At 42.1% G+C, this 10812-nt stretch overlaps 3 protein-coding genes across 3 annotated transcripts; all 3 read right to left on the bottom strand.

The window, feature by feature from the left end:
* Positions 1-638: 638 nt before the first annotated feature.
* LOC120896646 (beclin-1-like protein) lies at positions 639-2303 on the bottom strand. The gene is made up of 2 exons (XM_040300914.1): positions 997-2303; positions 639-932 (listed from the first exon to the last, which is right to left on the bottom strand). Exons 1-2 carry the CDS (start codon positions 2154-2156, stop codon positions 818-820), a joined length of 1275 nt encoding a protein of 424 aa, XP_040156848.1. The 5' UTR covers positions 2157-2303; the 3' UTR covers positions 639-817.
* A 494-nt stretch (positions 2304-2797) lies between these two features.
* On the bottom strand, positions 2798-8605 carry LOC120894268 (ubiquitin-conjugating enzyme E2-17 kDa). Its single transcript, XM_040296754.1, has 4 exons — positions 8306-8605; positions 7620-8203; positions 4911-5196; positions 2798-4810 (listed from the first exon to the last, which is right to left on the bottom strand). Exons 2-4 carry the CDS (start codon positions 7661-7663, stop codon positions 4685-4687), a joined length of 456 nt encoding a protein of 151 aa, XP_040152688.1. The 5' UTR covers positions 7664-8203; positions 8306-8605; the 3' UTR covers positions 2798-4684.
* Positions 8606-9359: 754 nt separating this feature from the next.
* LOC120893448 lies at positions 9360-10812 on the bottom strand. The gene is made up of 5 exons (XM_040295349.1): positions 10633-10812; positions 10347-10489; positions 9992-10252; positions 9880-9930; positions 9360-9807 (listed from the first exon to the last, which is right to left on the bottom strand). Exons 2-5 carry the CDS (start codon positions 10458-10460, stop codon positions 9724-9726), a joined length of 510 nt encoding a protein of 169 aa, XP_040151283.1. The 5' UTR covers positions 10461-10489; positions 10633-10812; the 3' UTR covers positions 9360-9723.

Below are 10812 nucleotides of genomic sequence, written 5' to 3'. Positions count from 1 at the left end.
CTAGCTCGAACACTGACTTTTTGTATGTTGAGTAGTGCTTTCCAACCTTTTTCGGATCGTGGACCACTTGGTTTTGAAAATACATTTGCCGCAGACCACATCTATTAAGGACAACATTTTATAGACTTAGTTCAACGTTTTTTTTTAAATAAAACATATGTTTAAATCTTACTCTAAACATGCCTATCGATAATTTAATCGCGATTGTGGGAAAAATCGCGCGACATGTATTGTCATAAGTGGTACTAAACATGGTTTCTCGTCACACCACATTTGGTTCCAACGAGCCTCTTCTCCTATGTGTTCGCACTTTTAATACTAGCACAGATCATCCCCACCCCCGTTTATAATTCTTTATAATCCTTTTCCCTTATACTCTTCCCTATTCTCTTAACTTTCTCATCCTCTTTTTTCCGACTATCATATCTAATATTATTTACTCTTCTTTTCTTACGTTTGTATTTTAATCTAATATTTGTTTTTCATGTGCTCAAAAGTTCGCTTTAGTTTTAGGAATTTAGATAGGTTAAGTTAGGAATTAGTTAGATTTAGGAATTGTGAAACCATCAGGCTGACAATTTGAATAAACTTGAAATGAAATGAAATGAAATGAAATAAGCTTTTGATAATAAGACCAATGATAATTTCATGGTTTAACTTTTATTTATCACTAACGCAACAGAGAGTTATGCAATACATAGTGGATGTATTTTGTTCTATCTATACACGACGAGGACCATCGCCAACGAAGTAATATCACGAAAGTTCTGCAGTTTGCCTCGCACTTGCACGGGGCAAAGGGAAGGTATTTTGAGTTCTACCGCTGCTTGTCCTCGGTGAACTGAGACGATACCCACGTGAGCACCCATTTTAAGTTCGTCAACAGGTACTTCAACGCTTTGGTCCACTGCTCTTCCGAGTTGAATTGGATCCTGCAAAAACATAATGGACAGGAATAGTAAAGAGTGTTTGCAAAGCTGGTGTTTCGTTACTTACTTGATCGAAAAACTGCTTCCGGTCGATGCATCTTCGATTTTTCCTTTCTCCATTAGGTAAGGCAGGCAAAAGTCTGGATCTTGGCGGACAATTTCTTCCTTGAACTGCTGCAAACAGTCGAGGAATGCAACCATCGCCGCATCGTATTTGGAGTCCCATAGGAAACGGAATCCTCCGTTCCCGTACAGCGGTAGCTCTTTACCTTCGCCCAGGACCTCTATGTAGGAATGGTTGCCGTACGGTACCAGGCGATACTGTTTGAAGGTGAAATTCATTTTGCGTGCCAAGGCCGACAGCAGCAGACACGTCTGACCCCAGGCCGCATTTATCTCCGACCAGTCGACCGGAGCCGATGGTAGCCGCCCGAGGCGGAAGTTGTTTATCGTGCCAAAGTGTCCCGAGTGCCAGATGTGGAAGGTTGCATTGAAGACGTTTGTTTTCTTCAGCTTCTCTAGCTGGCTCTGGGCATACGCCATCTGGCATTCGAGGGAACGGAACTCGTCCTCGGTGGTTATTACGTCTCGGCGATGCTTCGTATACTCGCGCCAGTATTTGTTCTCCTCGCGTTCGAGCCGCTGCTTTTCCTTTTCCTGCTCCTCGACCGCTTTCCGAATGGATTGCTCTTCGCGGGACAAGCTGCTAAGCTCCTCGAGCAGTCGTGTTTCGTCCTCCTTCAGGCCGGCCAGTTCCTGCTCCAGCTCTTCAATGTTTGGCACATCGTCCGTCATTTCCAGCTTCTTCAGATAGTTGTTGTAATCGTTCCATTCATCCTCGGCGATCTTGAGCTGTTTGTCCATCAGTTCCAGCAACGTATCGGTACACTCGTCGCACAGGGGATGATCGATTTCCGAGTTGTTCGATAGCGCATCGAACAGTTCCGCCTTCACCCGCAAGCTGTGGCCGAGCGACTCCTTGTTTTGGCCGTCTGACAGCAACATGAACCCGTTGGTATCATTTGTCGAATCGGTTACACGGAACGGCGGCACAAAGTGGTCAAAGCTGACCGATTGCGATTCGAGGTCAACCTCCAGATGGGAGTTGATCGGTAGCGCCAGCTCCGCCAGCGTATGCTCGCCCAGGCTGGCGAATGTATCGTCGACATGAATGGGCTGCATGCATCGCTGGCAGGAAAAGCTAACGCTTACCTTTGCGTCATTCATGCTACAAAAGAACACTTTCTGGCGGAACTGATGGAAATGGCTAGGTTGTATAAATATGCGCACCCTTTCTTTGTTTAGTAAGGGGACTTGCGATATGTGGGATACTTTTATCGTTTCTCTTTGCAATGAAAATATTGTTGGCCTTTTTCGTTTGACATTTTGACTACAAATAAAAACAAAGCAAAAATATGTATATAGCGCACAGTTGAATACTTACTGTTCGATTTGCTTCTACGGATGTTCATGGAATCTTTCAAATTGCCCGTTAAAGAAAAAACTCGCCAGTTCAATAATCCCCGTTTAGCTCGCTTTTTAACTAAGAGCTTGGCATTCCAGCTCTACACCAGGAGCTATTCAATCCTTCCCTTGAAGTACATATTGCTAGAAATAAGATAATCGAAAGATCAGCGATTATTCATCATAATAATTTATTATTTAATTTTCAACAACAAAACTGGATGACTCACTCATCGTTTTTTGTGATAGAGCCTTTGAATCACACAAAATGTATTACATATAATCAAATTGTGAAATGATGAAAATAAAAATGCAGTGCTAGCGCAAATCTTAAATATGCTGTACCGATTCAGTTCCAAATTTTTCGCCATATTTCTAAGAAAAGACCAACCCCCCATCGTCGATAAGGTTTAATACGCTTTATTTTTCTTTGTTTAGTTTCGTTATAATTTGCTGGCTTCTGAATCCCAGCGGCTGTTCTCACATACAATTGCTATTAAGAGTTATGTTGCTTCACATTTCAATATCGTGCTCTCTTGTACGCTTCTCATCGTCAGCTACTAATTGTATGCACTATTTTAGCATCATCATGTTTTCCTTTCGTTTATTCAATTTGTGTTTCTTATTTTTTTCTTTATCATTATTTATTATTATTATTACACAGTATCAGGTCGAGTTCTAGTGAGAGTGTCCGATAGTTGTAAAGTTGCGTTCTTTTATGCTTTTCTTCAATGTAATTATTATGTTTCATATAAACCCGCTCGGAGCTCATTCATTGCTATCTTTCCCTGGTTTGTTCGTCGAGTGTTTTCGCGCCTCGCGTATATAATAATGCTTAGACAGTACTATAATATTTCACCATAACATATCCTAGGTCACCTTTATTTTGCGCGAACCTTTCACTGCTTCCCCTCGCTGTCTCCGTCGTTTTTACCACTCGTGAAGCCGATATTTACCTATCGGTAAGTGTATTATGTGCAGTAGTATGTCGTAGTATATGCGTACACCCTTTCCGAGCATGTGTATGCATAACACCAGTGTGTAATAGAGCGTAAATGAATCTGTAAATTAAAAAAGTGTACTGCGGATGCGATTCCAATCCAGCCGACGACTGCTGTCATCATCTGCCGACGGTGGCAAAGCTGTTAATCGTGTTCTGTAGTTTATTCCATGATAAATTTACTGCCGTAACGACAATTTTTCACTAACACTTTTTAAACCTTCTTTCACCAGGTATTTGATGATTCATTCCAATAATGTTCAATTAGTACAATTTGCATTTATATATTATCTTTTGTAAATTAAAGGTATCGTAATTAGCAGCAAAACATGTTCACTTTTCACTCTCGCTTATCCAGCAAGGATTCGAACTTAATTACGTTCACTTTATTCCACGCACCCTCATACACATTCACAATGGCCCTTGTGCTTTTGTAAATTTTGCCGATAGAAGATCAAAGCATGTGTCAACAAAACATATGCTAAACTGGGTATATTGTGACATTGGAAAGATTCATTAACTGTTCCAAAATAATCATAGCTTAATTACAGCCAACATTGGAGAAAAGAACAATGGAAGTAAAGGTTTCTTTTGGCTGATAATTAGTCGCATTGCCGCACATCAAAGTGTTTGTGTGAGTGTGAGAGAGAGGGGAAGATCCATTCTACCATCGGCGAGGATTGTATTCCAACGGGTAAATGTATATTTCTGTTTCCCCATTTTTAACATGATTTGTTACAAAATTATGCGCAATATAGATTTGATGAACTGTATGATTTAATTTTTTGCTTCAATATTGCGTGAAAATATAGCTTTACGTATAGCAGGTATGAAAGCAACTCACATCGTCTACAGAGTAGACTCGGAATCTGTATCTGTGTTTTAGCAATTCATTGGGAGGTATGATGATATTACAGCTACGCCTGTTGTTTGATAACTCCCTCTCTCTCTTTTTTTTTTGCTTCGTTACACATGCAATGACTCATGACATCGTAGGGCAAGAGAATGCGTTTTTCAGGACAGCACTGTCGGAGAAGAAACGTGATCTACTGCCAAAGAAAAGTTACCGAAACATCATCGTCGGTGTAAGGAGCCACGAACTGTGAGCAGTTTTCAGGGAGAGATCCACTAAAGTACCCACTTTACGATCCACAACACTGACATCGGATGGCGTACAGCAGCGGGGCTGATGATCTCGGAACACCGGTTCAAAACGGAGGGCGACACGATCAGGACAATGATGGACACGATAGCGAAGACGAAGAGGACAAAGACAGCAATGGGAACGGGGCTAGTCGATAAAGCTTTGCTCGACGCAGGCTTTCACTCGTTTTTCGTACTCCCGGCGATTTTCTTTGTAGAGCTGCGCTGCCATCGAATTGGCCGGTGAGTTTGGATTTGGATCACTCAATAAAGACTGCAAAGCAAAGCGAATACAGTTAGAGCATATGTATGAATTATAACGCGCTACTAGGAAACTTCCCACTTCATGCATGCATCGTGGACCAGGGACGTACCTGAATGGATGTTAGTATAGCTGACACATCGTATGTAGGGCTCCATCTATTCTGCAAAATGTCCAGACAGATACCGCCATCCGCGTACACATTTGGATGGAACATCTTTGACACAAACCTCACCGTAGGCGGCTTATTGGGATACTCCTCGGTAAACTCTATCGTTAGCTTGAACGTACCGTCCTCGAAAGGTGTGTCGTGTGGTCCGAAAATCACAGCGTTCCAAATCATAATATTGTTATCGGTCGGTGCACCGGACACGCCGGTAGGTGGATCTTCCTGAAGCCTGAAATGAATAGAAACATCAATTACTCCGTGCCATATACAAGGGTTTCCTAAAATTGTATGCCTTTCTATAGCCATTGTATCATGTTAGATCGCTCGAAATTGCACAACAATGATGCAACGACTCTTAGGATCAAGGCAAGAATGGTCAGAGGGACTCAGGCGCTTATCAGCCAGCATTAAAGCATCGATCTTGCACGCAGAAGGGCATGATCGGGCTTAACAATTGTTCCTTGACACAGTCTCAATGACGCGACCGACTTCAATGTGGTAGTGGGTCCAGCAATACTATACAAGCCGAGCACATTGTATATTGATAGAAATTGAACTTGAAATCCGGGACATAGGGTGAGGGTGAGAGTGAGTAATCTACTACTATAACCATCACGATGCATCTTATGGCCGATAAGCATCGTGGACGCTTGTATTCCATCATTCTCCGACCCAGAACGTAAACAAATCGGCATTCTCTGACCACAAGAATAGGTCGCCAATTCTGGGCTACGTTGCGTAATGAAAGAATAACGGGTAGGTAATGGAATAATTTTCTTCACTCGATTATGTTTGCCATCAACCTACAACGCGTGCACTTTCGCTCTACATTTCCACAAGTTGTTTAGAGTCCGATCGTCATTGGATGTATCCTTTCCTAGGTACTGTTTGAATAATATATTTTTTCCTTACATCTGAAATTTCCTATTTCTCGTGCTAATTGCTGCGCGGTGTGTGAACAGCGTATTCCCTGGCCGCTTTATTGTACATCATTCCCTTCCCACTCGCGCTTTGTTTCGTTTTGTCAGCCGAACACCTATTTGCTGCAGGCCTATGTGTATGTGCACTACGAAAATAAACTTTTACCAACCGCAACTGCCGTGTGAGCATCTTTTCTCACCGCTTTCCGGCGCTGAGAGTGAATCTGCAGAAGATGATGGCGTGTGCGGATTAGCTTGGTGGTCATTCCGCACGGACGCGATGGTTTGAACCTATCTCACCAAGACGGTGAGTGGGAAGGCAAAAAAGTAATCCGCGTCATCGCATTTCCTTGACTCAGCGGTTTCCGCAGCCATCCCCTCTTTCTTCTATGCCAACCGGCACCACCCAAAGTGTGCCGAAATTAGTTTGATTTTTTGGTTTTGGTGTCAGTATGTCTTTGCCAAAGTGAATGGTTGGTTATTGTTTTCAGAGGCATCTAGTACTAATTTTGATGCGGGAACAAACATAAACAAAGACATTTATACTTCTAGAACAATAAGAATGGTTGATTCATGATTCAAGATGATAAGTAATGATTGGAGTTGACGAAGCCTCACGCGGTAAGACCACCCAAATGTAGTCCCTAATTGCCTCTGATATCGATAAAATCGCCCGTGGTACAGTCGTCAACTCGAAGGACTCAATAAAATGCCCATCATGGGTTCAAACCTAAGATAGAACGTCCCCCCCCCCTAGTATTGACTTTATCCGGCTGCTTGGTAATGCATTAAGTCTCGAAGGGCCCTGTCGCGGTTCGCACTAGGACGGGACTATACGCCTAATAGAATAATATCGATAAAAGTGCATGACCCTAGCAAGTATAAAGAGCCAAGTATAAAGACGTGTTTGTTTGCATCGTCAATAATGATATCTAGTGAAATAGTATCAATCTCATACAAATGCATCTCTATCTACTACTACACTATCATGCCCTTTTAAACAGCTGCTTATGCGCTTAGCGCACATACACAAATACTCGCGTAAACGCCATCGTGTATTGTTTTATCCGTTTCTGGTACGGTGTGCGCGATGCTCATCGTTCATTTGCCCAACCCAAGGGCATCCTTTTTGTGTGTTGGATTCGATGGTGAAAAAACACACTGTTACTACAAGGTCGCACCGTTCTTTGCTTGTCTGAGTTCGTTCGACTGTAGTGGATATTTATATCACACAGAAAAAAACGCGGGGCGCGCGTTGGATCGAATACTACCTCCTTGGAAGAAGTCAAAATGTGTCCCCTTCACATTAAAACAAGGATTCGGTTCCATCCACTCTCCAACGCCCACCCACCGTACATACCCAATACCACAGTCAGCCGTATTTTGCCGAGGCAACCAGGATAAAACTGCCAGGCCAAAGTAGACCGGATAATAAACGGTAATACTGCTATGACAACGGTAAACGCGATTATTTTTTAGTTGTATGTGGCACGATTTCACTTCCACATGTATTGCCCAAGCCCCTTGATGCACACCGAATCGTTTGTCCTGCTGAAACAGGGGCTGGCTGTTTCTGGTTGCACATCTTCGGCACTGTTTAGCACTTGTTCTATTTTGCTTTTTCTTAAACCTTCCACTAAACCGATGGACTGATTTGTTGCGTCAACCAGGATACGCATACAGGCACACTCACAAGCACACACATTCATTGTGAAACCTTTAGCAAATTTACCTTTTGAAATCTCTCATAAGACGTCTGCGGGCTGGCGTGGACATTTTCTGGACGGGGTCGCTCTACGAGAAAGCCAACCAAGGATTATGAACCCAGCAGGATCTTTGTGTTTACCGAAAGAAAATCTTTAGTATTTTTCCTTAGTGCTGCTCTGTTGCTTGGAAGTGGTGCTGTGTTTCTTTTCCGGTTCGGTGCTACTGCTGCTGCTGCTTCTCGAACAGTCTGTTTCTGTCTCTTTCACGCACACGTGTGTAATGCTGCTTGGTTGGATATTTTCTTCCTATTTAGGCGAGGCTCCCTTACCCGCAACTTCCCGTCGCTCCGTACCAATGGGGTGGATGTCTGGATTATCCCTTTTTATCGCTTTGTTTTGTGCTGGTCCACTCTAATCGGGACGTCCCCAAAACGGGAAAATTTGTACACTTTCTGCTGGCTGATGTCTAGATTGGCCGAATGTGCGGGTTTATAGATTTATGTAAGCTCTGGCTTTCGCGTATCGGACAACCAGCACTGTGAAACTCACGGGGGAGCTTTCTCGCACTACAAAGGGACAGTATCTTGCACCGAGGTAACGAAAATATTAACTGTAAAAAGATCACACCGAAGAGAGACGGAAACACGCATGAGAAGTCAATGGCCAGATCGTGGCGGAGGGTTAATCATCGACCCGCCGTCGCAGCGCTTACCAGCTTCTATTTCTTTGAACCGTCGTCATATATGCCACACTTGCATGAACACTGCTGCTGCTACTGCTGCTGGCTGCGCTGCCCCCAAACTCATCGACTTTATTGCCCGATTCGCTCCTAAACGCTAAAATATCACAATGTGTACGCGCACTCGTAGGCAAACTGAAGGCAGAAACAAACCGTGGATCGCTCACACACAGAATCTACCCAATTTTTGCGTAAAACCCCACAAACGCGTAAATTGTTTGCCAAGTGAGGTGTTTTTTGCAGTTCGCTGTGTGAGGGAGAAGGAATACTCATGGCGTTTCACACGAAGCCATATTGGATAGGCGTTTGACAGGCTGAGTCAGACGGGATGACAGACTGTTTTGCGATGGCTGTCTATGGATGACATAGGAGATCGAAAAGAATTTAAAGGAGCGAGTAAATTTAATTGCGATACAAGAAAGAAGTTTTTGCCACAGTATAGGTTTCGAACACTTCAAAAAGAATACATTTGTATGTTATTCAAAAAAGAGGTACAGTGTAACGCCTTTTATTTGGGTATCTTTTTTCCGGCTGTCCGTATATCCGCGTTATTGAAAAATGATTCTGCACAAACAGTGACATTGCTTGCTGAGGAAAATAAACTATCATCAGAGCACATTATCATACCTGAAAACATTAACATTAATCTCAAATTTCAAATATTTTCTTTTAAGTTACATAAAGTTAAAAAAATCTAACTAAGTTTTTCCTAAACATAATGAAAATAAAAAAACACACAATTTGTGATATTAAAAAGCATACTTGAATCCATATTATTCGAGTATCTCGGCGATGTGGAGTCCTGATGAGCCCGGATAAACGGCATTCCATTGTAATGTTTTCCAACCATTTTTTTAGCATCAGACCACCCCAGTTGGTCCAACAATATCCATATTTACATACGTTACACAAAATATTTGAAAGGGCAAACGTTAAAGAATCCTTAAATGCATCGTTTTCAGCTATTTCTGTTCGGCAATTTTAAAAGTTGCAACAACAGAATACATTTAAAGTTAACAAGCATCGGTTTTGTGTTCTTAAAAAATTCTTTATTTAAAAAAGATTTGTGTATGTTTTTATACTTGGACGGTACTTTTTCTTCTCAGTCGACTATCTAGTTCTACGTTAGTTTGTGTTTCTTAATTTGTCAAGGGCTTAACGTTCATTATTATATTCCTAATACGTTTGTACCTACGTAAATGGAATAATATTGGTGCACACAAATGCAAAAAAAATCGTCAAATGTAGACTACTGCACTAGTAAAGGTAAAGTTCATTTTAAGGCGCAACATGCACATGCATGTTCTTACTGGAATGATTAAAAAAAACTAGAAAAAGGTAAATCATTTGGGAGATTCTGTCCACCTTTGTGTGGTCGTAGTTTGGAATACTTAAGGCATCAGTAGTTCGATGTTGGGAGATTGCATATTTTCAAATATTTGGTATTGTGAGTAAACGCACATCCAGCAGTAAATCTGTAGGATAAAGGAATAAGAAAGCAACGTTAGCAGATTGATTTGCTGATAAAGCTTTATAACTATACTTACGTTGTAGGCCATCCATACCCAAAGAATAAGGCTCGATAAAGTTTGTTGCAGCTGTAAACAATAAACATAATTTTACGTACTGCCCGTTGCTTTTGTGATATAAATTACTCACATAAATGTAATAGCCTCCGATTAGCCAAAGGCCGAACACAAACTGGAACAGAATGGCGATCCCGAATAGTGCCAGCCATGGTAGCATCCAACCACGGGTTGTGGTTTTCAATGAGTAGCAAACTCCTCCAGCGGAAAGAATCAGCAGAATAAAATACAGGATAAAAAATCCTCCGACAACCTGCATGGAATCGCGTATGTCCGTCTCAAACAGTGGAGAATATAATTGCGATGAATCCCCTCCGAGCAAGTTGTATGTTGTCTTTAAACGGGACATAAAACCGAAACAGTTTAGTACAAAGAATGAAAGCTGCTACATAAAACCATACAACCACCAAAAACCAACATGTGCTTACCATTGTAATCAACACGATGGACGTAGCCACGGTGTAAGCGGCCACTGCGTAGCTTCCCGATTTTACGGAATTTGTCCAAATAAATGGAGACCAGCAAGATTCTAGCCAGACCATTTTTGTAACTTTACGATACAGCAAGTGATCTGAAATCAAACACACAGAGCGACAAGTTGGAAAGTTACGTTTTGTTTGAAAATAACTTCCCAAGCGCCAGACGTCATTACGCGTTTAATGGCACGTCGAGAAGGCACGCCCATACCGATGGACGCTCATTGCAAACACTTACCAAAGGATGAGGAGAGTGTTTCGTTGCCGGCAGCGTCTGGTATCTTTAGGTAGGAATAGTTTCCGGTGTACAGGAGTTATGTTTTACTTTAACTTTGCTCAATATTTAGCAACTTAACAGACGTAATTACGGAGGTAGAAAGCGCAACGCAAACAAACAACCAAACTGCATCGAAGCTGT

The sequence above is a fragment of the Anopheles arabiensis genome, chromosome 2 (assembly GCF_016920715.1).
Source record: "Anopheles arabiensis isolate DONGOLA chromosome 2, AaraD3, whole genome shotgun sequence".
Taxonomy (NCBI): Eukaryota; Metazoa; Arthropoda; class Insecta; order Diptera; family Culicidae; genus Anopheles; species Anopheles arabiensis.
The sequence above is the reverse complement of the archived record's forward strand: the minus strand, read 5'-3'. Positions and strand labels throughout refer to the sequence as shown.

Bases quoted from the DNA above. Each gene is read 5' to 3' on its own strand.
- LOC120896646 (XM_040300914.1), bottom strand. From the start codon at position 2,156: ATGAATGACGCAAAGGTAAGCGTTAGCTTTTCCTGCCAGCGATGCATG. The intron at 933-996 runs GTAAGTAACGAA...ATGTTTTTGCAG, and splicing joins GGAAGCAGTTTTTCGATCAA to GATCCAATTCAACTCGGAAG.
- LOC120894268 (XM_040296754.1), bottom strand. From the start codon at position 7,663: ATGTCCACGCCAGCCCGCAGACGTCTTATGAGAGATTTCAAAAG. The intron at 5,197-7,619 runs GTAAATTTGCTA...TATTCATTTCAG, and splicing joins CTTATGAGAGATTTCAAAAG to GCTTCAGGAAGATCCACCTA. The intron at 4,811-4,910 runs GTACGTCCCTGG...TTTGCTTTGCAG, and splicing joins CTATACTAACATCCATTCAG to TCTTTATTGAGTGATCCAAA.
- LOC120893448 (XM_040295349.1), bottom strand. From the start codon at position 10,460: ATGGTCTGGCTAGAATCTTGCTGGTCTCCATTTATTTGGACAAATTCC. The intron at 10,253-10,346 runs GTAAGCACATGT...TCCCGTTTAAAG, and splicing joins CCATCGTGTTGATTACAATG to ACAACATACAACTTGCTCGG. The intron at 9,931-9,991 runs GTGAGTAATTTA...TATTGTTTACAG, and splicing joins TCGGAGGCTATTACATTTAT to CTGCAACAAACTTTATCGAG.